Below are 27,843 nucleotides of genomic sequence, written 5' to 3'. Positions count from 1 at the left end.
TCACAGGGAAGGCAGCAGTATTAGAATATGATGGCATTTTTAGAAAATAGACATTGCACCGTGAAAGGACCAGGTGAGGTTTCATTAACAGTAAGTAGTGACTCATAATTGTAGGACCACATATGTGTGGAAAACCTGAGATACATAAGCAAATTGAATGGGAAGCCAAGAATAACTGTCATGCTAGATATGCTGGGCATGCAATCAGGACTCTGTCAGAGGTAACAGTGTGAGTTTAAGCACAACTGCAACAATTGTTAAGAGGTGTCTATGGGGTGCTTAATCATGTATTCACTTAGGCTGTCTTGCCCACCTATTTGGGCAATTTGCAGCTCTTTCAAGGCAGCTGACTCCCAACTGGCATGTGATGTGGGGTTGGCTCCATCATACTGCCACAAAATCTACAGAAAAATAAGGTTATCACAAGAGGTCATGTGGGTATGGGGCTGGTCTTGACTGTTACACCTGTTTCTGTTGGGGTTCTGTCTTATTCACTACCCTGATAGAGCTGCTATTTAGTACTTGCAGGGGTTATTTTCAAAAGGGCCCTAAGGTTGCTATGGATTCAGGAAAACTTAAGTCAGTAGAAGACATACCTGAATTTCCGTGAAATTGAGGTCTCAGAAATAGTCAAGAGTGTCAAGTGGGCTGGGTGGCTGGCCCATTTAGTACTCCACACCCACTGAGCAAAAGGGTTTTTCCACAGGGTTGGTTCATAAGACAATAGTTGGGAATTTCAGTTTATTCAGTATCTGTTATATCCCAAGAGCTTATTGGCCAATGATGCAATACTTCCTCATCTCTGCTCCAAGCACTATGCCACATGGGACCAAGGCATTAAATTAATCTGTTAAACTTTTTCTAGTGTACCCATTAGATTTTAGCTTTTTTTGGTTTTACGTTTCAAGGCACATGGTACACAGGTGTATCTATGGGGTGCTTTATCATGTACTCAGCCTTTGAGACTTTTAGTAGATTCTTGAACTGGATGGCAAAAGAGCAGGTGGGTTCTCATCTGGTCATGAATTATCTGAATGATTTCCACTTCATTGGCCTGGCTAGCAGTGGTAGATATCATGCCATGCTGCAAGCATTTCAGGACATGACTGGTGAGTAAGGAGTCCTATTAGCACAGGATGAAGCCAAAGGCCCACCCCCTTCCTGACATATGTATGCATACAGTTAGGCTGAATCCGGGGCCTGTCTTACTTACCTAAGGACAAGCTGGAGACACTCAGATCAGGATTACCTTGGTGTTTAAGAAATGCACTCTCAGAGAACTGCAAGTATTAGGGCACATTTATTTTGTTTGTAGAGTAGCTCTCTCAGGGAAAGCCTTCTGTGCCCATTTGACCAGGGTCTTATCTGGGGTGGTGTCCTCCCCATCATTACATTTGGATTGCCAAGGACATTAACATTGATTTATAGGTTTGGAAGAATTCTTTGATATCTATAACGGGGTGTCTCACTAGTTATATCATTTGGAGTGTGGGTAGGAACTGAAGATCCAGTCCAACACCACTTGGAACCTTAGTTCAGCACTTATTTTCAGGGTCGCTTCTGTGTGCAATACTGGCCAGTCTCAGGGGCTCAGAAAGGGACAATGCGGGACCTCACTTTCCTCAGATTGTTTTCCATTCTGGAAAATATCACTCCTGTTCTCTCTTCACTCATAGTGATTGTTCCCTGTTGATACATTTCCAGTTTGTGTTGGTGCTAAGGTTGTGCTTAGCATATTTGGGTCTTTCAGCCAATGGGTTTGGGGCACTCTTTCAGGATAGGGGCTGCCAAAATAGCCACTAACATTGCACAGAGAATTTGCACTCAGGCCATATTTTGGTTGTTGTTGTTGTGTGCCTTCAAGTTGTTTCTGACTTATAGTGACCCATAGGTCCTCTTAAGGCATGTCGGGGAGTGGACACATACTGGGTGATGCTAAGAGCATGGGTAGCAACTTCCTTACTCTCAGAAGGCCAAGAACCAAACAATGGCTGTGTGTCTAAGCAGCTTCCCAGCTGCCATCCCCATGGCTGCATCCTGTTTTGGGTAAGGAGGCTACATCATGTCAAATGGTCTTGGTAATTTGGTTCCAGGTTTTTGAGCATTGGATCTGCACTTGATGTTAGGCAAGTCTATAAAGCTGTAACTATATTACAATTGCAACCAATTTCCTTCCAAAGCTGGGTGTGTGCATATTTGTAGTGACTGTAACTTCTCTTGGCTTGCACCAGCACTAAGCATCTATGTTAGCATTTGTGATTGATTTTATGACAGTTTTGTACAGATCTTTGGCGGGATACAAACCGCCATATAGTACGTATAGGATACGTACTAGGGTTAGGAAGGGGCGGTGCTTCCGCACCCCCCTAACCCTAGTACGTATCCTATACGTACAAGATGGCGGCGCCCCTTCTACATGGGCACCGCCATCTTTACATACTGGACGCATAGCGTCCAGACGTGTCACGGCGCCTATGATGTCGCGAATGCGCCAGCGACGCCTCGCGACGTCATAGAGGCGCCGCAAGAAGAAGCTCCGAAATGGAGCTTCTTTTTTGCTCTGTGCGGGCGCTGCGCGGTTTGGCTGCTGCAGCTCCCGCGCGGAGCAAACGGCAGCGGCAGGGAAGCGCCGCAAAGCAGCGGTTTGTATCCCGCCATTGTTAGCATAATGCCTTGAAATCATATTTTATTGTCAGGAATCCAGTTTTTGAAAACTAAATTTGCATTTGCAGGAAAAGGTATGAAAACATTATTTTCAAAATATATATTTTCTAGATTTGTATCCAACATCTTCCTGCAGATGGGAAATTCAAAAATGAATCTATTTGAGACTCTTTTCCAGAATGCATCAGTGCACAAAATGGATTAGACATGCAGTTGCTACTTTGCTGCTTCTCAATAACACTAATTCTCCTTCCCACCAACCTCCCCTTTCTCCTCCTAGTTTCCTTCCTATGGAGAGTATCCTAGCTCTTGGTAAGGTCTGATTCACCACAATAGCAACGTATATGTTATGGCTTAAAATCATTGAACAAAGTCCCCTATTTCTTGCTTTTTAAAGGCACTAAATTGGGTGGAATATTTCTGAGCCAAAGCTGGATAGGTCAGGTGCTTCACATCAAAAGCTTTCTGTCACCACAAGGCATGAAGCCTGTGGTGCCAAAGAAAGGCCTTGACTCCACTCCCCAATGACTTTGCATTAATTTCCCTATTGTGCAAAGGGGCCAGGAGTCCCTTCAACTCAGCTGACAATCTCAAATGCCGGATGCCACTTGACACTATAGTAATTAGAAAGCTGAAAGATGAAGAAATGGAATCGAAGAACTGCTCACTTGGGGAAAGAAAATGAGAGGCCATGGGAGAGACTTTAATAGAAGTGAACTCACAGCACAGAATAAAGAATGATGAGGTCAGCAGGAGAAATGTTGCAGTAATAAACCACTGGGAGACGTGCAACTCCCAAGGTTCCCTTTGGCTCTTTTAACTCAGTAGTCAATAAACAGGTAGTATTGAATCAGTTTATTTACACACAGTTGTCTCCCCCGAACAATTATCTATGCTAAGAAAGCAATGAACTTAAAATGGTCTCATCAACAACTCTGAATAAGGTATCTATCTTTGGGAGAACTTCATTTCTTTCAGGTGCAAGACTTTTTTTTTTCATCTGTCAATCTTTCTACAGCATGAAGATGATAAGCCAACATCTTCCTCTGTATGTACATATATAATGAATAGGTAAGATCTTTTCATGCCATAATCAATATGGAGTGTTTAATGTTATATTTCCTTTACCGTCTCCAAGAAACTCAAGGCTACATGCATGGTTCTCTCCTCTCTCCACATTTATTCATTTGTGCTTCACATCTTGGTGGGGATTTTTCTTGCATTATCTTTCACAGTTTTATTTTCAACTTCCATCAAAAGAAAAAATTCTAGTACAAATACCTTTTTTCTAATTATGCACAGACTGAATGTCACTTTTTGACAGCAGATACTCAATATTTTCAGCAAGCTAACCATCACAACTCCCTGAGATCTCCTGATTTCCCTAAGATCTTTAGATATAGGGCTGGATATAAATAGGTGAAAAGATGAATAGATTCATAGAAAAAACCAATAAACTCTATTTCTCTACACTAATAAGCAAGTTGAACTTGAACTCCTAGTACAACAAAGCAAATATGATATAATAGGCATCACTGAAACCTGGTGGGATGAGTCTCATAAGTGAATGAAGAAATAGAGGGGTATAACCTTTTTAAGAGAAATAGGCCAAACAGGAAAGGAGGAGAAATAGCACTATATGTCAGATATATTTACAGCAGTGAAGAGCTCCAGGACATCAATACTGGCAGCCAGGTGGAGAGCATCTGGATAAAAATTAAAGGGGAGGAAAACAACAAGGATGTTATGGTGGGAGTCTACTACAGACCCCCCAGTCAGACAGAGGAATTGGATGATGCCTTTCTAGAACAGATGACTATACACTCAGAAAGGAGAGATGTAGTAGTGATGGGTGACTTCAACTATCCGGATATTTGCTGGAACTCACACGCAGCAAAATCCTCAAGGTCTAGCAAATTTTTCCCTTGCCTTGAATACAATTTTATTTAGGTGGAAGAGGCAACAAGGGGGTCAGCTATTTTAGATCTGATCCTAACCAACAAGGATGACTTGGTTAATGGGGTGCAAGTGGTGGGATCATTAGGTGGAAGTGACCATGTTCTCCCAGAGTTTGTTATACAGTGGAAAGGAGAAGCCAGGCATAGTCAGACACGCATTCAAGACTTTAGGAGAGTGGATTTCAGTAAACTTAGGCCTGTTACAGACTGCCAAAATAAAGCTGCTTTGGGTCTCTTTGGAGGTATGCTGTTTAAATGATGCATGGGTCCTAAGAGTCCGGAGGTCACGCCAAAGTCACACTCCATTCCTAAGCACTGGAGGGCAGCTTTGGTGCAGCTTCTGGATTCTTAGGATACATGCATCATTTAAACAGCATACCTGCAAAGAGACCCAAAGTAGCTTTATTTTGGCAGTCTGTAACAGGCCTTAGAGAAGTATAGAGGGTGATCCCATGGTCAGAAATACTAAAAGAGAAGGGAGTTCAGGACGGATGGGAGTTTCTCAGAAGGGAGATACTGAAGACACCATTTCAAACAGTTCCACTGAGAAAGAAAAATGAGGGGTGTCTCAAGAAACCAGGACGGATGAACAAGGAACTTTGAACTGAGTTAACTTTTAAATGGAACATGTATAAGAAATGGGAAAAGGGGGAAATCATGAAAAAGGAATTCAAAGAAATAGCAGGCATGTGTAGGGGTAAAGTCACAAAAGCTAAAGCACAGAATGAAGTCAAGCTTGCCAGAGAGATTAAAAACAATAAAAAGGGCTTTTTTGGATATGTCTGCAGCAAAAGGAAGAAGAAGGAAAAGGTAGGGTCACTGCGTGGAGAAGATGGCAAAATGGTAACAGGGGACAGACAAAAGACAGAATTACTCAACATCTTCTTTGCCTCAGTCTTCTCAGAAAAGGAAAAGGGTGCTCAACCTGAGGATAATGGAGCAGAGGACAGAATGGGGGAATTTCAGCACAGAATAAGCAAAGAGATAGTACAGCTTGGTAGAATTAGGCAGTGCCAGGTGGTGGTTATCAATTGGCCTTGAGACTCTTGTTCTCAGAGGCTTGGTATGCAGTGAGAGCTTGATGGGATAATCAGCTGAGGGGGGAGAGATGGGGACTGGAGGACTGTGAGAGGGAGGTGGAGAGTGTCTGTTCGCGGGCTTTTGGCAGGGGGGTGGAGTAGACAAGCTTGGGTTTAAGTATTGCTTTCGCTGGGTGTGGTTAGTCTCAGCTAAGAAGCTAAATGATGTGGAATTGCTGATTCTGGAGCTATCAATAAAGTGCTGTTGATTCTTAATCAAGCTGACTGGTTGATTGTCCTGGGTTCTGGCCCTGCATTCTGACATTCACAGTGATTCTGTGAAGGAGTTTACCAGTTTTAAGGTTTTTCCTTTGCTTGACTCTATGCTCTCTTCTTCCATGTGCTGAACAATACCTACTCCTGCACACATCTGACCTTTTTTCTAGATTTTATATCATGCTGGTTGTTACCATCCCTCCAGTTTTGCACTTTGCCCACCATTTTTATATTCTCTTTTAAAATAAAGCATCCTATTTTTTTATTTTTTATTTGTTTTTTATTCAGAGGCTCCATGCATTAAAACAAGAATATCTACACACAGTATTGCTCTCTTGACAGTGATATTCAAACAGAGCCAGGGAGTCCCTAGCTTCTGTCAACTTTTCCCAAAGGATAAAAACCATTGCACTACAGTTTTTAAAAAATGTTCAGTACCAGCAGTCTCTTCCCATTTTCCTTTTTATACATGCCCAGCTAGGCCCCAAATGTTCCTCAGTGTTCATCAAAATCTCTCCTTTCTCTGTAACTCCATCTCATCCAAACGATTCACCAGCTTCACTTTTGTAGTTGGCTCTGGATGAAACAGTCTTTCAATGAATCCGCTAGTTTTTTAAAACTTGAGTGGGTTTGTGTAGACAGGTGAAAACGAATTATAAAAATGTTCTTTCTCACATTCTCATTTCTCTTACAACCATTAATATCTAGAAATTATCCAGCAGTACATAATATCATGCCTTTTAGGTTTACAAATAGTGAAAGCTTTCTCATGTTTCCAGTGCTTCTCTTTATATTTTGAACACAATAAGCATTCTGCCTACAAGAGAACAATAGCTTCTAATTATATCCTTATTTGAACTTAGAACAATCAGACTATTATTTTCAAAACAATTTCCTTTAATTTCCACACAAATTCTATGCATATGAAAAATTAATACTTATTGATAAGTATGCCAACATTTTCCTGTTCAAAGAGAAAACAAGCCATCTTTGCATTCCACTGAGAATAAAGCAAAAATGTAATCCATTTGAAAACATGTTGAAGTATATGCATTTCTTGGATACTTCAAAATAAGGGCAATTGCACAGGTACTCTGAATATTTTCTTCATAGCAGAGAATGTATGTTAAAGAAGTAATAGAGATGAAAATAGCAAGAAGGAGGCAGTTGCTCTCCTAATGTTAGCAATGGAATAGCTAATAGGTTGTTGTCATCTGCGTATCTTAAATTGTTGATTCCCCTCCCCCCCTCCAATTTTAATTCCTCCTTCCTCCAAGACAAATCCAACTTTACATATTGTATTTTCAGCACACAATTGGAAACCAATTATTTCTCGATATTCTATCCTGATGGTGCCCTCTTGTACTGAGTATGGGTTATGCATCAGGGCAATCAAATGTTTTGCACAATATCCATTTCTTTAAGACTGATCCATATGTTTGTGCAGATTCTATGCAGTCAAATGTTTGTTATAATTTATATAGCACATTCTGATTGTCTTCTGGAATTCTTTGGTGTGTTTCATTATCTAATGTATGGCCGAGAACAAACGAACCAAAATAAGTAGTTTTCAACTACTTTGGGGTCAGGCCATTTACATGATGCACCCTCCCCGCCCCCGCCCCCCACCCCCAAAGCAGCCTGAAGCTGCTCTATGCTGCACTTCAGTCCTTTGGACCAGAGTTAAAAGGAGTTGGGCTAACCTGGCTCCTGGTGGCATAGCTTGGGTCCTATGGCGGTAACCCATTTTGGAAGCAGCCATGCAGTCACCATGGTCCTGCATGGCTGCAGGCAGAGCAGCCTTAGGCCATTCCTTCCTGCCCACTGCTCTGGGGGTATGTTTGCACTATGATTCCCAGTGTATATTCATTTTCTCAACTAAGCTTGGATATCTGGCTTTCCTTCTCCATAAGATATGATAAAAATCTTTGTTGTAAAATATTAATACAATGGTCCAGTAGTTACTCCAATTCCTGATGTTCCCTTTTGGGGGATTCTTAAATATATTGAGCATATATAATCTATGGACTATTGTGACTTTCATATTTCTTGGCCTATTTTGGTAAGAATTTGAGTGGATATTGTCTGTAGCTTGAAATAGCTGCATTTGTATACTATCTTTTTCTAACTTGGTGATTTATTTTTCCCAAGTGCTTTGAATTCAGCTTCCACTTCATTTTCTAGAACTGAGGGTTCATCTTCAAATGATTCTTCCTTGAACAAATCTGTCATGCTTTCATCTCTTTCATATGGTTCTTTAGTGTATTGTTTCCATCATCTTATTATTTTTTCTTGATCATGTATAGTGTTCCCCTGATACTTACATTGCATCCACATTCTTAGTTTAAATTTCCTTTTGATTTCTCAGATCTTGTAGAAGAGGTTTCTTGTTCTATCCTTTTTGTTGTTTTCTTCTATTTCTTTATATTGTTTATTACAGTAGTTCTCTTTGTCCCTGCACCCAACACAAGTTGCTGAACAGTTGTGTTCAAGATTCTGATCTTTCTGCCACTTTTACCTTTGCTTTTCATCAGTTTTTAACCACTTGAAGAGCTCCATCTGTCATCCTATGAGGCTTTTCTTTCTTTTTGGCTTCAGTGTCTTTTCTCACTATGTCTTGGCTTTCAGTCTAGTGTTTTTCTGGCTCGTAGTGAATTAATAATGCAAATAATTGAATAATAATGCAAATCTATATTTTACATGATTTTTAAATTCTGCAGGGATGTGGTTCATGTTGTATTTTGGCACGATGGTTGATTTACTGTTCTTCTTTAGCTTTACTGTAATTTTTGATATGGTCTGTGCTACAATCTGCTGCTGGTCTTGCTTTGCAGAGAGAACGGAGCTACCATATTCAGTTTTCAAGTAACAAATTCCCCATCTTCCAGCATCTCGCAATTTCAGTTCTAGCTGCAGAAATTAGGAATATGATGAGTCTCTGGTGTTTTAGATGACAATTGGCTTTGCTGAAGATTGATAACAATAATAAGGCTGGACAAAATTTAATGGGTTGTTTTATAATGTCAGATATCTGCATCAGTATTGCATTCCAAAAAGCATTGATCCTAGAACATTTGAGCCACATGTGTGTGTAAGAACGTTGATCCTTGCAGCCTCTCCAACAGCATAGCAAAACTTTTTCAGTATCTCTGAGAGTTTCACAGGGGTTAAATACCATTTGTATGCTGCTTTTAAAGCACACTCCTTTGCAGCTTCCGATATTGATTTATATATGGAGGAGGACTAGATGTTTGCACAGGTTTTCACTGATATATCCATATTTAAATCTAATGGCTAGGTTATTCTGGCAGATTGATTTTTACCATAAGTGGACTGTATTAAGTTTTTGTTTAGAGTGGCTGCTCCCTCCTTGGATTGTCCCTTCTCTATACAGATGGATTCATAAAAAGTTGGAGTTCTAGAACTATAATTTTTAAGCAGGATATGGCATGCAAAGGAGAGGACTTGCAACATTTGGAGCCAAATGGGATTGTCTTGTCTCATGGCACTGAACAGACTATCAGGAGACCTCAGGTTTCCCGCATCAAATAAGTCTATTATTTCCATCAAAGCTAAAATTAGCAGTGGTTAACCTGCTCCTGAAAAAACCCTCCCTTGACTCCCTGGTGAGAAACAATTATAGACCGGTCTCCCTATTACCATTTTTGGGCAAAGTGATTGAGAGGGCAGTCGCCTTCCAAGTCCTAGCTGTCTTGGATGAAACCGATTATCTGGACCCATTTCAAACTCGCTTCAGGGTGGGATACGGAGTTGAGACAGTCATGATCGCCTTAGTTGATAATCTCTGTCTGGGCATCAACAGGGGTATTGTGACCCTGTTGGTGTATTTGGACATCTCAGCGGCTTTCGATACCATAGACCATGGTATCCTTCTGGAACGCTTGAGGGAGTTAGGCATTGGGGGCACTGCACTCCAGTGGCTCCATTCCTACCTCTTGGGCAGATTCCAGATGGTGAGGCTGGGGGACTGCTACTCCTCTAAGAGGGAGTTGACATCTGGCATCCCACAAGGTGCCATTCTGTCCCCCATGCTATTTAACATTTGCATGAAACCACTAGGAGAGATCATCCGGAGACATGGGGCGCGGGGCTATCCATACGCTGATGACACCCAAATATGTTTCTCTATGTCTCTGACTGTTGGATGGTATCTCTCCTCTGAATGCTTGCCTTGAGTTGGTAATGGGCTGGATGAGGGGAAACAAACTCAGACTGAATCCAGAGAAAATGGAGGTACTTGCAATAGGCTTCTCTGGTCCTGGGAAGGAAATTTATCAACCTGTCCTTGTTGGGGTCACACCTCCCATGAAGGACGAAGTTTGCAGTTTGGGAGTACTTCTGGATCCATCTCTACAGTTGTCATCTCAATTAGATCGATGGCCAGAAGTGCTTGGTATCAGCTTCGGCTGATATGCCAACTGCATCCCTACCTGGACCAAAAGGACCTTGAAGCTGTGGTACTTGCTCTGGTAATCTCTCGTCTAGACTTATGTAATCTGCTTTACATGGGGCTACCTTTGTACCAAGTTCGGAAGCTTCAATTAGTTCAAAATATGGCAGCCAGACTGGTCACTGGTTTGTCAAAGTTTGACCATATAACACCAATTTTAAAAAATCTTCACTGGTTCCCAATTTGCTTCTGGGTGCAATACAAGCCCTATATGGCTTGGGCCCGAGTTACTTATGGGACCGCATCTTGTATAGGGATACAATCCGCCTCGCACTCTCAGAACAACAGGGAAGAAATTGTTGGCATTAACAACAACTAAATTTGTCTCAACTTGCCAAAGACCTTTTATTACAGCTGCTCCAAGACTGTGGAATAGTCTCCCAGAAGAGACCCATCTCATTACTTCCCTAGAATCCTTTAAAAGAGCAATAAAAATGGAACTCTTCTGGCGAGCATATCCACCTGATTTCCTGTAAGATATAGATCCATCTCTCTGAATAGGATGAGTACACTCTGTCCCATTGTTGCTTTGTAATTTATAGTTTTTAATTGTGAATTGTATGTTTTTTATTGATTTGTTGTATTGTAATTGTATTTTATACTGGGTTGTGATCCCGCCTCGATCCACCTGGGAGAGACGGGAAAATATAAATAAATCTAGTAGTAGTAGTAGTTGTTGTTGTTATTATATTCTACAGTTTTTCCAATGTCTGATGTAAGCAAATCTATCTATCTCATAAAAGCTGGTGTGCACGAAAAAAAAAAGGACATTGTTTCCATAAGAGAATGGAATTGTTTGGGAATGGATTGTATGTCTCTCAACTTCCTATGAGCCTTAGTAGAAAAGAGGAGATTAAGATGGGTTAAATTATTATCCGCTAGTTCCATATGAACCCATTTAATGGAATGTGATTCTGTGATAAATTGGGATAATTGGTTCAGTTGAAAAGCATGAAAATAGGTCTTTATCAGCCATAAAAAAACAGAAATAAGGAAAGTCCAGTATGACATACCACTGCACTCCTCCGTGGCATTTCTAATCTATAGGGATTAGTTTCTTATCTATCTTACTCAAATTCTATGCACGCATTCATGGGAGTAAATGTGGATACATGTCAGGACTTAGAGTAAAACTTTAAATGATATGGTTTGGGTCCCAGCTGCCATCTTGATGGAGGGCATGGCATCAATTCCTCTTTCAGTTTTAAACAATACCCTTTTTGAAGGAGGGGTGGTAGGTGATAATAGTACATTTCAAGGAGGTTATAATGGGCCTTGCCAAGGAATGGCAATTCCTGCACTGGGAGATTCTTTTTTATTCAGACAGGCCTTGGGACCATGAGCTGTTTTGTAAATGTTTTAAATATACAGTAACTGGCCATTGTTACCCTTATTGGTCTTGTACATTCTTTATTTTCGAAACTTTTTTATTCCAGATTTGTTGTATTATATTTATTATTACTGTGTTTGTATTATTGGTGATAGTCACATTTAGCATATTTTCATGGAAAGAAAAGTAAAGTAATGGATGACAAAGATTTGAAGGGGGGCTTTTTGACCATGCAGAACCACATTACATTCTTCAGTTGTCATTCTATGACTTTCTGCTTCTGTGGCTGTTTAATGTAGAAGGGGAAATGGAAATGAAAGAGTAACAGAATCGTATGAATGAAGAGTGAAAACAACAGCCAATGTTGTAATTCATATCTTATTCTGCATGTACAGTGAAACAAAGATAGAGGCATCCCCTTGGATTTAAAACCAGTGGCATGGAAACAAATCCCAGAGAATGAAGTCTGGTGAACTTTTCCTTTTAGAAAGAGCAACACCTGATTTCCCAGATGACCAAATCACTGTGGACAAGCTGATGGGTCACCGCTTAAGAAATGAGAAGGCAGAATGTCAGCCAAAGCCTTCATGGGCATTCACTCAAGCAAAGAGATTGAAAAGGCTATGCAGAACAGATTAGGCTATGGTCTCTGAAATGTAAATGTTCCACATTTACCTCCAACAGCTGAATGAAAGGACACAAACTCAAGTTCATTTTCCATCCACTTGCCTTAAAGGCCACACTCTGCGAAACCTCTTTCCTTTTTCCTTGGTGACTTCCTAAGACTATTATTTACCCTTTACAATTTACAGTAACTGAAATCATAGGTACCAGAGAGTGCTGTGTTTGATGTGATTAAAAAAAACCCAAAATCTCTATTAGTTGCTGCTTGACAATTTACATTCACTGGCTTTACATTCATTAACATTGGTATTGTGCCTCTAATGATGAGACTCGGGTAGAGCACTAAGTATACGAGACAAGTAATGGCCAGAACTTTATTATTTATTGCTGAAGATACTTAGCAAATATGGAGCAAGAATTCAGATATCAAAGTATCAAGCTTCTGACCAATGGCAACTCCACCCTTCTAATCTGGTTGCTGGAGGTCATTTGGAGTGACAGATGTGCTGTTCCACATAGGCTAGCCACTGCAGGATTCCACTGTCACCAAACTGTGCATGCCCATGAATGCCTGACCCCAAGATCCCTTATGAGGAATCCCAACTGAGAATGATAAGCATGCAGGCCTACTTTCCCAAACTGGATTAGGCTGCATGTCAAAAACCACCTGAAAGCGGAACACTATGGAGCAATATAATTTCAGGTTTTGTAAACAGAAGCAACCTTTACAGGCAGTAGTACTGAGGAAGGGTGGGAAGCACAACAGAATCTGAATGTTTAGGAACATTTGGTGAAACTGTGCAACTTCTATGATTTTTAAGTGTCACGTGCATGGTTATATTCAGAAATGCAGGATACATTAGTGTGATGGTCCCAAGGAGTCCAGCAGCCACACAGCCCCTCTAAATCATTGTCAAATAGAACTGAATAAAGCTTACTTTCCTCTTCTGTACTTTTTTCTTTCCTTTTAAAAAAAAATCTTCTTTGAAAATTAAGCAGTACCCTTCTTTATATTCCACTAACCTGGCTCCCATGCCCCATATTGTATGTAGCCTGCAATGTCTAAGGACTTCACTATTTACCAAATCTACATTTGTAGAGGTGTTCACCACCATTATCACAATGGGGTAATGCTATATGGTGATATCAATGATAATTCTTTTTATGATCTGGTGTTATAAATGCTTTTCAAGGAGGAATGCTAATTTCTTTAATTTGGATTGTACCCATTAATAAACTCACTGAGATGAAGCTAATTAAACAGCAAATCTTAGAGGCCACAGATTTTTCAAGCAATTAGATGTTTATGTTTTACTTTAAACTATTCATTTTTAAAGCAATAACTCTGAAAAGACTACATCACCATATTGAATGACTAAGCAATGTGCTATAGAGGAGTGCATTTCTAGTATTTAGTCTGTGTATTTCAAAGAGGGGGAAAAAACCTGTTCAAAATATAACTCTGTTCTTCACCCCCTCCAGATGGTAGGCAGTAAATGGATTATAAGTATTTGATAATTATTTCCAGCCCAAGCGCAGATTTTTAAAAAATATTTATTTATTTATTTATTTATTTATTTATTTATTTTGCAAGATGTGGTCCTACATAACAAATTAATCCAGTTGGCACTTTTGAGGTTTGTGTGACCCATGGGATGGAGGTGGAATAGTCAGAAAAGAAACTGGGCCATGACCTTACAGTTGCCCACCCTGCTACAGAGCTTTATATGACAAACCTAAACACTTCATCATCCTTTCTATGTGCTTCTCTTAGGACTTTCAATGACTTTCCCTTACATGCGCTAAAAATTTGTTCCTACCTTGGTTTGCTAAGGCAATACAATAGTTCAATTGAAAAGCAGCACCAGTTAATGCTGAGCAATTTATGATTTTATTGGTCTGCTTATTTTTAGTTATGCTGTTAGCCAACGTTATGGAAAAGTTATATGAATAGAATAAAGGGGTATAAATATGATAAACAGCAACAAGAAGAAGACAACAGTATTGAGGAAAAGGTACAAATAGTAAAATATGAGATCTCCTAAAATTGTCCTCCAAATTTAAATTAGAATTTTAATGCATACATATTGTCTTCTTTTCCAAAGAGGAGCATTATTTATTTTATTAATAACTAATTGAAAATATTTAGCAGCGACAACATAAATGAGCTCAATAAAGAGTAATATTTTTGAAAAATTGCCCTTGCTTGAGGGGCAGAGGTTTCTTCTGAAATCTTCTGTCTCTGGGATAGAATATTTATTTCATTTCATTTCATTTCTATGCTGCCTTTCTCCCAGGAAGGGACGCAAGGCAATTTACAAGATGAAAACACTTCAAAAACATTACATCACAGTAATTAAAAAAAACAATTAAAACAATCTATTTAAAACAATATAAGTTAACATAAAAAATACAAAAATTAAAAACATAACACCCCTCCCCAATAAGCTACCTTGTCATGATTTTTAAAAAGCTTGCCTACTTAAAAACGTTTTTATTTGCCGGTTAAAGGCAGAGAGAGGGGACCAGAATGAACTGGGCCACCTCCCCTCTGTTGCCTCTAGTACACAGTCACATTCATTCTCATTTTGTCCCTTCTGACTCATCTCCATATTATACAAATCTATAGACGGGGAAGCTAAATTGGTCATATGTGGAACATACATTATAACATAACCTAAAATAGGGTAAAAATTGCATTTTATTATTATTATTAACCTTTATTTATAAAGCACTGTAAATTTACACAGCGCTGTACATACAATCTTTTTAATTAGACATTTTCAGCTGCAAAATTCTTATACTGCAAATACCAGATCTCCTCCCTGATGTAACACTACAAACTATTTCTCAAAAAACACTATACAAATGGTAAAATAACTTAGTGAATCAAATACCAGTAAAATCTGTAAGGACAAAAACTAGACAATATCTGTCAAAATGTTAACAATCACTCATTATACTTTGTACTTCTATAAGTGAGCCATTTCCTGGCATTCTTACCTCAAAACTCTGCAACAACGATAATAAATGCAAACTATCCTACACTATCTTTGGCCTGTTACAGACAGCCAAAATAATGCTGCTTCGGGTCTCTTTGGAGGTATGCTATTTAAATGATGCATGGGTCCTAAGAGTCCGGAGGTCGCGCCAAAGCCACACTCTATTCCTAAGCACTGGAGTGCAGTTTTGGTGCAGCTTCTGGATTCTTGGGATGCATGCATCATTTAAATAGCATACCTCCAAAGAGTCCCAAAGCAGCTTTATTTTGGCTGTCTGTAACAGGCCTTTGTTTCTGGTCAACAGACCAGAATCATTTTCTGAAGGCAAACTATAGAGACTATTCTCTCCTTCCAATTCTGATTACAGTGATGGTCATCCAACCAAATCTAAATACAGGACTCAAACTATGATTGAATGATACACTGAGTTTAACTACAGTTCAATTTATTTATTTTTATCAACCTGAAATTGTTGTATTCAGGTTATACTTGTTTTGGTCAGACTGGGATAACATACTAATGCGCTAGAGTATGTCCTGGTGGTGCAGTGGTTAAGTGCCGGTACTGCAGCCACTAATTCACAAACCACAAACCACAAGGTTTTGAGTTCCATACCAGCCAGAGACTCAGGGTTGACTCAGTCTTGTATCCTTCTGAGGTGGCTAAAATGAGTACCCAACTTGTTGGGAGTAGTTTGCTTACAGTTGTAAACCACTTAGAGATTTAGTTAGTATGAAGCTGCATATAAATGAAGCTGCTATTGCTGTTGCTAGAGAATGTTCAGGAAGTGAGAAGCAAAGAAACAGATGAGAAATTAAAAAAACTTACAATAAGGACAGCCATACACCTCAATCCTCAGCCCAATGTGACCCTCTTCACTCCAGTCCAGAGGAAGTATTCGAACATAGCGAGCAATAACTGGATGCTGTAAATCATGACGCACCACACTGTCTGAATTTATGTTTCCTGGAAAGGCCTAGGGAAAAACACAACAAAACACTTTTAGTATTAAGGCTTTTTTTTTGAAACTATAGATCAAATAATTATGACTGAATGCTGAGATGGGAAGCCCAATCCACCCAGAAAAGCTTCTATGTGACAGAGGGCTTTCCCTGAAACTGTAAGGAGTAACATAATTTATTTTTTAAATGTAAATTATTGACTTAAGGTGGATTTTCAGCATTAACTTAATTCCAGAATTGTTATTAAGTAATTATTCAGATCAATGAGGTCCCCTTCTAAAGAGGCAATTTTACATTTCCTGAATTGATATAGAAATTTTCATAAATATTAAATTATTCTTTCATGATGAGAGTATGAAAAAAGTAAAGGTTTCCCCTCTGGCAAGGTTGTCAAGTTGTGTCTGACTGTAGGAGGTGATGTTCATCTCTGAAGAGCCAGCATTGTTGAAGATGACCTCTATAGTCATGTGGCCTCTATGGTCATGTGCCCAGCATGACTGCACAGAATGCTGTTACCTAACCACCAAAGTGGTACCTATTTATTTACTTGCACTTTTACATGCTTCCAAACTGCTAAGTTGGCCGAAGCTGGGACTAGTGATAGGAACTTACTCAGTCATACAGCACTTGGGCTTCAAGCTGCCAACCTGCCAATCTTGCAATTGTCAGAGTCAGCATGTTAACTGCTGGGCCATTGAGTGGCTTAGTGGTTAAGTTCCCAATTCTGACAGTCATAAGGCCAGAAGGTTGGCAGGTCGAGGCTCAAGTGCTGAATAATGGGGTGAGCTCCCACCACTAGTCCCAATTTCTGCTAACCTAGCAGTTTGAAAGCATGTGAATCCAAGGTACCACTTCAGTGGAAAGGTAACAGTGTTCCATGCAGTCATGCTGGCCACATGACCACTGAGTCATCTTCAGACAACACTGGCTCTTCAGCTTAGCAACGGAGATGAGAATCATCACCTACAGTCGGTTATGACTAGACATTTAGGTCAAGAGAAACCTTTACCTTTACCTTTGAAACCCACAAGTAGTATAGGCAGCTTGGAAAGTAGGTGATCTTCACATCCATATGACCCTCCTGTGTTCTACACTGAATACTGCATAGAGAATCCGCTTTTGTTCCAGGGAATTGAGTTCTGAAGCTCTTAATTCTGGGACATATGATGGGATCTATGTGGAAATCAATATGCTAATGAAAGGAGGAAGCTAAGATATTATTATAAGGAAGGAAGGGAAATCAAGAAAATTGTTTTTGGTGGGATACATGAGAGACTGAGTTTTCAAAAATCCAGGTACTGTAGCTGTTTCCTTCTCTTCCAAGATCAAAACAGGGACAAAGACAGAGTAAAAGTGGAATAAAATCACTGTCAGCATTTATCATCCTGGTAATGATTTTAGTGCCATTTTTTCACTTACTGTATATACTCATGTATAGGTCTAGAAATTTTAGTCAAAAAATAAATAGCCTGGGTCAACTTATTCGCAGGTCAATGTAAGTACTGTATTTTAACTAAATGATTTAACTATGCTAAATGTTGGCTGTGCAATGTGTCATTCAGCTGCACGCATTATCACTACTGCCCAGTGCTCTGACCATATCTCTCCTGTTTTGGCATCCCTTCACTGGCTCCCCCTCCCTTTCCGTATTCAGTATAAGCTCCTGCTGTCGACATTTAAAGCCCTCCATGGTCTGGCCCCTCCTTACTTATCAGACCTTCTTTCTCCTCACCTTTCCACTCAGGCCCTCCGTTCTGGTAGTCAAGGGCTGCTGTCTCAGCCCAGGATTTCCTCTGTCCCATCCCAGATTCGCCCCTTTTCACTTGCTGCCCCTCACTCCTGGAACCTTCTTCCCCCACAAGCAAGAGCCATCACTTCTTTAACCAGCTTCAAAACGGAGTTGAAAACCATCCTGTTCAGAGAAGCCTTCCCAGGCATTGTATAATTGTTGCTTACTATTTGATGTTCTTTTGGTGCCTGTTTATCGAACCATTTCCTGTATTGCTATGTACTGTATATGTATTATCTTACTTGAGAGTATGTATTTTCCCTGGAAGAAGATTAACCATCCATTATGAAGCCAAGCCCTCCCTTCAGTCCATCTGCCTTGGTCCAGGCCTCGGAGGTAGAGAGGAACTTCTGGACCTCATCCCCTTTCCCTCCACCACTCCCTTCTCCTTCTGTGTCATGTCTTTTTAGATTGTAAGCCCGAGGGCAGGGAACCATCTAATTAAAAAGATTGTATGTACAGTGCTGTGTAAATTTACAGCGCTTCATAAAGGTTACTAATAATAATAAGAATAGGGAGACAATTGGGCATGAACAGGGCTAAAAAAAGACATCCATGTTAAAAAGGAGATAAAGCCAAGAGTTAAGGTACAGTATTAATTCTTATCAAAACGGAACAATCTCCTTCTCTGAGTACAGTGGTAAAGGTGAGAGCTTAGTCCATCCTGAGAGAACCTAAAAGAAGCACCAATCCCCTCTACTTTTTTTGCTGAAGCACCACTTTTGGCTTTTATAAATGCCTGGGTGGGACAATGGTGGCAGCAATAGCTCCAATAAGGTAGATTCTCTTGAGGTGGAATTATTTTTAATTAAACACAGTTCTATAAATCTAGTCTTTGGGATTCCAATATATTTTTTTGTAACAATGAACAATCCACTGTCACCTTGATTACATTTTGTTCTTTGCTTATTAAAGGTACTCCTGTGCTGTGAGAAAGATGGGACATAAATTAAATAAATAATAAATTAAACACAGCCACGTTAATCAAAAGAAAATACCAGTCACTGGCCAGGCTAGGGATCCATGTAGATATTGTTGCAGAGAACTAAACTCCAGAAATAACTGCTCATTAGTGGTCTGCTCACATGACCACTTTAACACCACCCAACACCCCCCTCAAACCCCCCCCCCCAACAAACCATTCCTTGTGTAAGCTTTCTTGAAAAATCTACAACACAGAATTGTCATGTTTATTAAAATAAATAAGTGGTCTTCCAGTTACACTGGTCAATGTACATGCCAGTTCAAATCATTTTTGAGATCTGTTATGATCCATCAACAATTCAGTTGCAGTTCCATTTTGTCTGTTATGATTCCTCAACAATTCAGTTGCAGACAGGAGCCCTGGTGATGTAGAGGTTAAATTCTAGTACTGCAGCCACAGTGTTGTAAGTCTAGAGGAGTGCCCCAAGGTCCACTCAACCTTCCATCGTTTTGTTGATTGGTAAAATGAGTACCCAGCTTGTTGGGGCAATTGGGTTACACATTGTAAACCATTTAGAGAGTCCTAGTTCACTGATAAACAGTATAGAAATGTACTTGCTATTGACTTTGACTTACACAAAGTACTTCACCAACTCTTTATCAAAAACAGTATGTTCTTTGGCCTACAGGCCTATACAATTTGCACATTATTTGCTCACTTTTCCCTCTCCTTAAGAGCTATTGTAGACATGCTCATACACTTCTTCTTTCTACCAAATGGCAACTCACAGCTCCCTATTTCATATAAAGTGTTACCCTTCAGTAAGCTTTGAGACTGTGATAGACTTATATGTGATTGCCTGGAATGTTCACTTTGTCCTGGCTTGCTGTTCGTTATGACATACAAGCAAGCTTGAAGGCATCCATTACATCATATAGCATGCCTCTCATCAAATTTTCGCTTAGCAGGGCTGTCCCCTTCTGTCTCACTCAGTGAAGGAATGTGCATTGTGTTTATTTTAGCAAGCTTGTTTTCTGCTGCTCCAGAGAACAGGACCTGGAACAATGCATGCAAACTACAGGAAAAGAGATTCCACCTCAACATTAGGAGGAACTTCCTGTCAGTAAGGGCTGTTCAACAGTGGAACACACTCCCTCAGAGTATAGTGGAGTCTCCTTCCTGGGAGGTCTTTAAACAGAGGCTTGATGGCCATCTGTCGGGGATGCTTTGATTGAGAGTTCCTGCATGGACTCTCAATCAAAGAGGGTTGGACTGGATGGCCCTTGTGGTCTCTCCCAACTCTACAATTCTATGATTCTATGGTTCTATGATTCTAGGGATGGAACCTTCCCCCCACCATTCCTGACAGATGTCGAGGAAAAGATATTGGTATTTCTTCTTATGGGCTGCATCCATACTGCAGAAACAATCCACTTTGACACCACTATAACTGACATGACTCCATCCTATGGAATTCTGGGGTTTGCGGTTTGTTGTGGCACCAGAGCTCTTTGACAGAAAATGTTAAATATCTCAAAAAACCACAAATCCTAGATATTCATGGCAGTTAAAAGTGGTGTCAGCCTGGATTATTTCTACGGTGCAGATGTAGCCATAGTGACAAAACATTCATGATTATTTTTCTTGCAAATAATGGAAAACTCATTGCAATGTTTTAAAATTGCATTTTCAAGAAACACACATTTTTACTCAAAACTTCACAACTTTCTGAAGAACAAATGCACAGTTGTATGTCTGTTTCATTTTGTACAGTTTTTGAGAAAGGACTTAATGCAGGTATGTTGCATACTTGAGTTTTAGGGCTGGATTTCTAGTCTTGCTTGATATAAGAGCCAAGGCAAGCAGCAAAAATCACCCTCAATCCCCTTTCACTTTCTAGTCTAACAAGGCACCAACAATGGACTCTCTGAGCTATGGCCCTTATCACACGGAGGCACTTGCTGTGGGTGAAAGGTTGCTGAACTGTTGCAGAAGTGCAAAGGTGTGATAGTCTGTCGTGTTTCTCAAACATCATTGAGGCTTCCCGCTTTTATTCCACTGTCAAAGCGTTCACAGAGAAGCCATTTTCTGAATAACAGGATATTCCGCTTTTCAAACATGGCTTCTCCGCAAATACTTTGACAACAGAAGAAAAGTGGGAAGCACGACAGACGGTCACACCTTTGCATTTCTACAACAGTTCAGCAACATTTCACCAACAGTAAGACTTCATGTGAAAAGTATATTATTGATATATGTACCTTAAAATTCCTTCTGTTCCCATAGCTCTGGGGTGTATTGTGTATACCTCCTTGCTAATCAGCAGTGATTAGAAGTATTAATAGATCTGCCCACATCTTTGTTCTACTTCTATATTTATTTAAATAAAACTAATAACATAATTATGATTTTTAAAAGTGCACAGATGAAAATTTGTACTTAAATGCATTTTCTCTCTCAATATATACAGTTTAAGAAAGAACTCAGAACATTCATGCATTACAAAGGCTGTAGAATAATTACGTTCTGATCCACACATACATCCAAGAGATGTGTATAAGATCTGTCAAACTGGTATCCACAAATACTGAATTCCTTCACATAACACCCCCCAGCTATTAATTCATCTGCCTAACATATTGATGAATCTGTTTTATAATGACTCAAGCAACCATTAAGTCCAATAGTGATTATAGAACACCTTCAGAGTACATTACAGCAATTAACAGAAAAACAAGAAAATCTATAACATGTGATTCATCATTTCTTAGAACTGTATGTAGTTTATTCTTCAGACTGGCATTCATACTGTATCCCCTTAATATCTCTCTGACAAATCACAGGTACAGCTCAATGGTTACACAAATGTCACTGAGTTCATTGCAGCTTATTTCCAGTTAGATGTACCTAATTTGAAAGTTCAAGGTAGTTGTTCCACAGTCTGTTGGACTACAAACTCCAGCATTGGTGTCATTAGGGGTGTGTGGTCCGCACCGGGAAGATAACACCCCAGAAGTGGGGTGACACCTGGTTGGGTCCTCCCCACATGCTCCTCCCACACATGCTCCCCCACCCCCACATGTTCCCCCACAGCACTATACCAGAAAAGGAGATGCATGCTCCCTCCCTATCTGCCACAGTGTGGGGTAGCACACTCAGGAGAGCACAAGAATGGCATGGGAGGGTAGGAGCAGACGTAGGGAGGACCTGCCCACTACGCCAGGTGACACCCTGTGCAGGGAGACCCCAGTATCTCTAAACATTTAGCTTTGCTGCCTGGAGCTTCTGTGAACTGAAGTCCAACAACTTCTGGCAACCTGGGTTTAGGAACCACTGTTCTAAGACTATAGTGCTAGTTCTCCTTATGTGGGGAGAAGTTCTACTGAACCTACTTCTGAATAATTATGCAAAGGATCAGGTTGCATCTCTGCCATCCTAACCATATACACTAAGCTGTAAAGTAGCCCTTTGAAATCAATAGAACTTACCTCTGAAAAAAGAGAGTGAGGATCATAGGTTTTTAAGTAGCCAAAGTTACATTTCTGAAAATATGTATATAAATGCTTGAGGGGAAGTAGAACAGAGAGACAAGTAGTACCATCATTTCCCTAGATGATTAAAACACATTTCATTTAGTCTTCAGCACAACAATATCCTTTGAACTCCAGCCTTCATTTAGATAAATGGTTTACAGTAATGCACATTTGGTGCATAATACAAACATCAGGCCCAAATCCATCATTACAAGACTGAAAAAGAATCAATTTATGTGGCCTGTAAATTATGCACTGGCATCATTAAATCTCCTTTACTGATGGTAGTGCATTTATAACCTTAGAAAATTAGGTTTCAAAAATTGAACTCTGTGCAATGCACCAAACCTCCTATTTGCTAAACTTATCAAAGACTTCATAAAAGATATATAAAGTATATCCAAAATCAATATTATTATTTTTAAAAGATCTAGATGCTGTGCAAATGTGAAATAAGCAGACTGCTTTATTTTAAAAGATACACATATTCAAAGGGGGGGGGGGAATCTTCTTTCTATAGCCTAGAAGCTGAAATGGCAGCCTACAAAAACAGGGAAATTGCCGCCTTCTCTGCACACTTCGGCATTGAGGGTGTTTGGACTCTAGACCTGTTGTAGCAACCAGATTAAACCACAATTAAGAATGATAGAATCATAGAGTTCGAAGAGATGACAAGGGCCATCCAGACTAACCCCTCTGCCATGCAAGAACTCTCAATCAAAGCACTCCTGACAGATGGCCATCCAGCCTCTACTTAAAGACTTCCAAAGAAGGAGACTCCACCATACTCCAAGGAAATGTATCAAACAGCTCTTACTGTCAGGAAGTTCCTCCTAAAGGCTATACAACTTTATTACTACATTCCAATCATGAGACTCATCCCACCAGGTTTCAGTGATGCCTATTATATCGTATTTGCTGCGTTGTGCTAGGAGTTCAAGTTCATCTTGCTTATTTCGCATGCTCTGTGCATTAGTGTAGAGACATCTAAGACCATGGTTCCTCCTCCAAGCTGCTTGTGTAAAGCTTTTCCCCTCCCATTGTTGGGCCCCTGCATTATTTGCCTTGTTCTCTCAATAATAGTACTGTCTCCCTCCCCTTCATAACTCAGTTTAAAGCCCTCCTGTTCAAATTTTTGAGACTTTTGGCAAAAATGTTTCTGTCAACTGGGGTGAGGTGCAACCCATTTCTTGCTTGAGGTCCCTCCCACCCTTATGGAACCACAGCCCATGATCCAAAAATTCAAATAGTTCTTGACAGCACCATCTGCAGAGCCAGCTGTTCACCTCTGCTACTTTCTTCTCCCTTCCTGGACCATGTCCTTCAACTGGGAGAAGAGATGACATGACAACTTGTGCACCCATCTCTTTCAGCTTCCTACCCAGAGCCTGATAATCCCTTATGATATTCTGAAGGCTGTACTTTGCAGTAACATTGTTTCCCACATGAATCAAAAGAAAGGGACAATGGTCAGTAGGCGTGACAAGTCTTATCAGCCTCTCTGTCACATCATGGATCTTTCCCCTGAGAGACAACACACCTCCCGAGACATCTTGTCAGGCCCACAAACCACTGATTCTTTACCCCTCAGCAAGGAGTCTTCCACCACAACCACACACCTCCTCTGAGGCTTAGAAGCATCTGTTCCCTGTGGTAGTACTCTCAGGGTCCCCTGCATTGTCCTTGAGGACTGTCCCTGCTTTTCTTCCTTGTCCTCCCTGATAAAGGAAAGGGCTTCAAATCAATTCTGTAGCTGCAAGCTCCCAGAAAGATCCCTGTTTTCCCTACTTCTGTGTGTGCAATTCTCCCAACTGTCTACCTCCTGTGTATCTGAAGTGACCTCCTCCATAGAAACTTCCTGTGTATGGTCTTCATCCAGGACCATCCATTCCATTCTTTCCAGGAGAAGCTCTTGCACCCTCATATGCTGAAGTGTCTTTACCAGGGCCTCCAACTGCTGGACCTTCTCTTCCAACAGGGTTACCAACCTGCACTTGGTGCAGGTGAAGTTACCTGCATCCATGGGCAAGAAGATAAACATCCCACAACTGTTGCAAGTGATTGCAGCAGCTCCCTCACTGTCCATACTGAGATGACTAAAGTAGACAGTTAAACTAGACTCTGGGCTTCCCCCTCCCAAAGTCCCCTGTTAATCATCCTTGAAAAGACCCTAATGGCCTGGTCTTTTTACTTAGCGCTGTCATCGGGCTGAAGAGACTGGAGCTATAGCTATATAGACAGCTATTGATTGCTAGCTCCTTCCTCAGCCAAGTCTCTGACTCACTTGGTCTGAGCAAAAGCCCCCACTTAGCCCTTTGAAGAAAAACAATTAAAAAGTAACGAAGAACCCCCAAACACAGTTCCCAGATTACCCTCTGCTCTGTGTTGTGAGTCTTACTTGACTGCAGGAAATGGGGTTTAAAGCCTCTGAAATCAGTTAAAAACAGCTAGACTGCTAACTACACCCCCATGCTTTAGAAAAGCCCCACCACTCAGGAGCAAAAACAAAAACAAAAACAAAAAACCCTCCAAGTTTGAAAAGAACTCACCCAATGAAAATGGCTTTCTCAGCCACTGGTTTTTTTCTCTTCCTGTGCAGGAAATAAATTAGAAAGTAAACTGCCTTCCAGTCCTAGTCATAGAGGACAAAAAGGGTTTTTATTATTATTTTTTTACAAGGAGGCAGATCTTTAAATTCTCCTGAGATCTCTTGTGACCCACGTCTGCCCATCCACTGACTTTGCAAATTTCCCCCTTGCATTCAGCTTTTTCAGTTTTCAAATGGCATGCATGCTATTGTGCAGGTTTTATTTCCAGAAATGTATCTTGATCCTTGAATCCTTGAAAATGAGCAGCTATCCAATGATATTCTCTTCCATCCTTACTTCAAGCACATTTTTCTCACAACACCTATTCTAACTACCTCTAAAAATAGAGCTCTTTATAAATAATGGAATTATAGAGTTGGGCATAACATTAAAGGCCATCTAGTCCAGCCTCTTGACATGCAGAAATCCAGGGCTAAAGCACCTTCGTCTCTCAAATCTCCCAAATCTTCCAAAGTTCTCCATCCTGTTTGTAGATGAGAAACATGGTAATAAGATGAATAGGGGCCAGTAAATTGAAATTGTACTGCACCAAGGTACAGGTATAGTGGACTAGAGGGTCTTGGATCTGAGAAGCTGATGTCCATTCTGTTCGGGATAGAAATGCATTCTTCCTGGAGGAACAGGTGTACAGCTTGGAGGTCCTGCTTCATCCATCATTGTCACTAGAACACTACAGCCTTGGTGGCTTGCAGCACATTTGCTTCACCAGACATAGCCTTTTCTGGACAAGAATAGCCCTGCCATAATGATTCACGCTCTGTACAACTTGCTTCTACTACTCTAATATTTTATGTGCAAGACTGTCTTTGAAAATAGCATTGAAGCTTCAGTCTGTACAGAATTTGGGAACTGGACAAGATTCAGTAGAGCCATATTTGATGTGTTGTTGTATGCCTTTGTTTCTGCCTTGTGAAGAACCCAAGGGGTTTTCTGGGCTGACAGTGTGTGACTCACCCTGTCAGCTCAGAAAACCCATTGGGTTCTTCACAAGGCAGTGGGTTCCCATGACCCAGTAGGAAATCAATTCCTGGTCATAGTCCAATGCTTAAATTTGCTTTAGAGCCATAAGGTGTGGATTAAATTCACAACCCTCTATTCACTACTAAATACAAGTGTTGCAGTTATTGGCTTTAGACCTGAAGGGGTACCTTCTTCTGTATCATTCTGTTTGTGCATTAAGATCTTCAAAGGAAGTCCTTTTTTGAATAACATCCATGGAAGGAATTCACTATACAGTCGCCCCTCTAAGTCTGCATACAAGCAGGTACATAAATTTTTGAGTCTTTGACCCCTAGGCCTTGAACATTTTGACTTAATAAGTCTTTTTGGTTTTTTAGCCATTCATCCTTTTCAGCTTCTTGTTTAATCTTTTGCAAAGTGGCATCCATTTCAGGTATTTGTTTGGCCCCCTCCCGCTTGGCCTGGCTACAGGTCATGACTGCTGACCCCAATTGCTCAGGCATGAAAACAGTTTGAAGCAGGGCTTGCTCTTTCCCAGCATGCTGGGGGAGCCGAGATAAGGAGTCCGCTAACACATTTTGCTGTCCTGGAAAAAAACCTCAGCTTGAACTTATATTTGTAAAAGTTCTTAGCCCACCAGCATTGTTTAGGGCTTAGTTTTCTAGGAGTCTGTAGGGCCTCTAAGTTCCGATGATCAGTCTATACCTCAAAAGGGTGGGAGGTCCCCTCCAAAAACTGTCTCCAATTTTCTAGAGCCCATTTAATAGCAAAGGATTCTTTTTCCCAAGTGGGCCAATTCAACTCCCCCTTTTGGAATTTTAATGACAAATATGTACATGGTCTCAATGCCTCAATGTTGTCCTTTTGCAATAGCACCGCTCCCATGGCATTGTCACTTGCATCTACTTGTACCACAAATGGTTTGTCAGGATCTGGATGGAGCAAAATGGGCTCTGTGCTGAACAATTGTTTAAGTTGGTCAAATGCACTCTGGCATTCCTCAGACCAATGAATTGGTGTGGATGGTTTGGGTTGTTTCCTTCCTTTACCATCACCCCCCACTTTATCCTGGTCCTGAGGTTTAGTTTTGAGCAGATTGGTGATGGGAAATGCTATCTTGGCAAAGGTAGGTATAAATTGTCTGTAAAAATTGGCAAACCCCAGAAACCTCTGCACCTGTTTTCTGGTTTTAGGGGGGGCCCAATCTAACACCGTCTGGACCTTACCTGGGTCCATTTCAATACCTTGGGCCGACACCCGGTATCCTAGAAACTCAAGCCGGTCAGTGCGAAAATGGCATTTAGCTAGCTATACATATTTGGTTGTCTAACTGTCTTTTTAGCATCTCTCTCATCAATCGAATGTGGCTCTCCAAGTCTTGAGAGTAGATCAGGACATCATCCAGGTATACCAGGACCCCCTCAAAGAGCAGGTCATGTAGAACATCATTAATCAAATGCATAAAAATGCCTGGGCCCCCAATAAACCAAAAGGGAGAACCAAATATTCAAATGCCCCTAAAGGGCAATTAAAAGCAGTCTTGTATTCATCACCCTCTTTGATTCTCACTCTATAATAGGCATCTCTCAAGTCCAATTTGGTAAACACCTTTCCAGTGACCAATCTCCCCAGCATGTCTTTCATTAATGGCAAGGAGTATTTGTTGGTATTACAAATCCCATCCAAGTTTCCTGAGCATGTCTCAGGAAACGAAAAGATAA

At 40.5% G+C, this 27,843-nt stretch overlaps 1 protein-coding gene across 1 annotated transcript in view; it reads right to left on the bottom strand.

The window, feature by feature from the left end:
- CNTNAP2 (contactin associated protein 2) overlaps positions 1 to 27,843 on the bottom strand; it is a 1,400,287-nt gene that overhangs the window by 780,754 nt on the left and 591,690 nt on the right. The window contains exon 4 of the mRNA XM_042471198.1: positions 16,173 to 16,320. Coding sequence (XP_042327132.1) covers positions 16,173 to 16,320 — 148 coding nt within the window. The remainder of the gene's footprint in view (positions 1 to 16,172; positions 16,321 to 27,843) is intronic.

Source organism: Sceloporus undulatus, chromosome 6 (assembly GCF_019175285.1).
Source record: "Sceloporus undulatus isolate JIND9_A2432 ecotype Alabama chromosome 6, SceUnd_v1.1, whole genome shotgun sequence".
Classification (NCBI taxonomy): Eukaryota; Metazoa; Chordata; class Lepidosauria; order Squamata; family Phrynosomatidae; genus Sceloporus; species Sceloporus undulatus.
The sequence above is the reverse complement of the archived record's forward strand: the minus strand, read 5'-3'. Positions and strand labels throughout refer to the sequence as shown.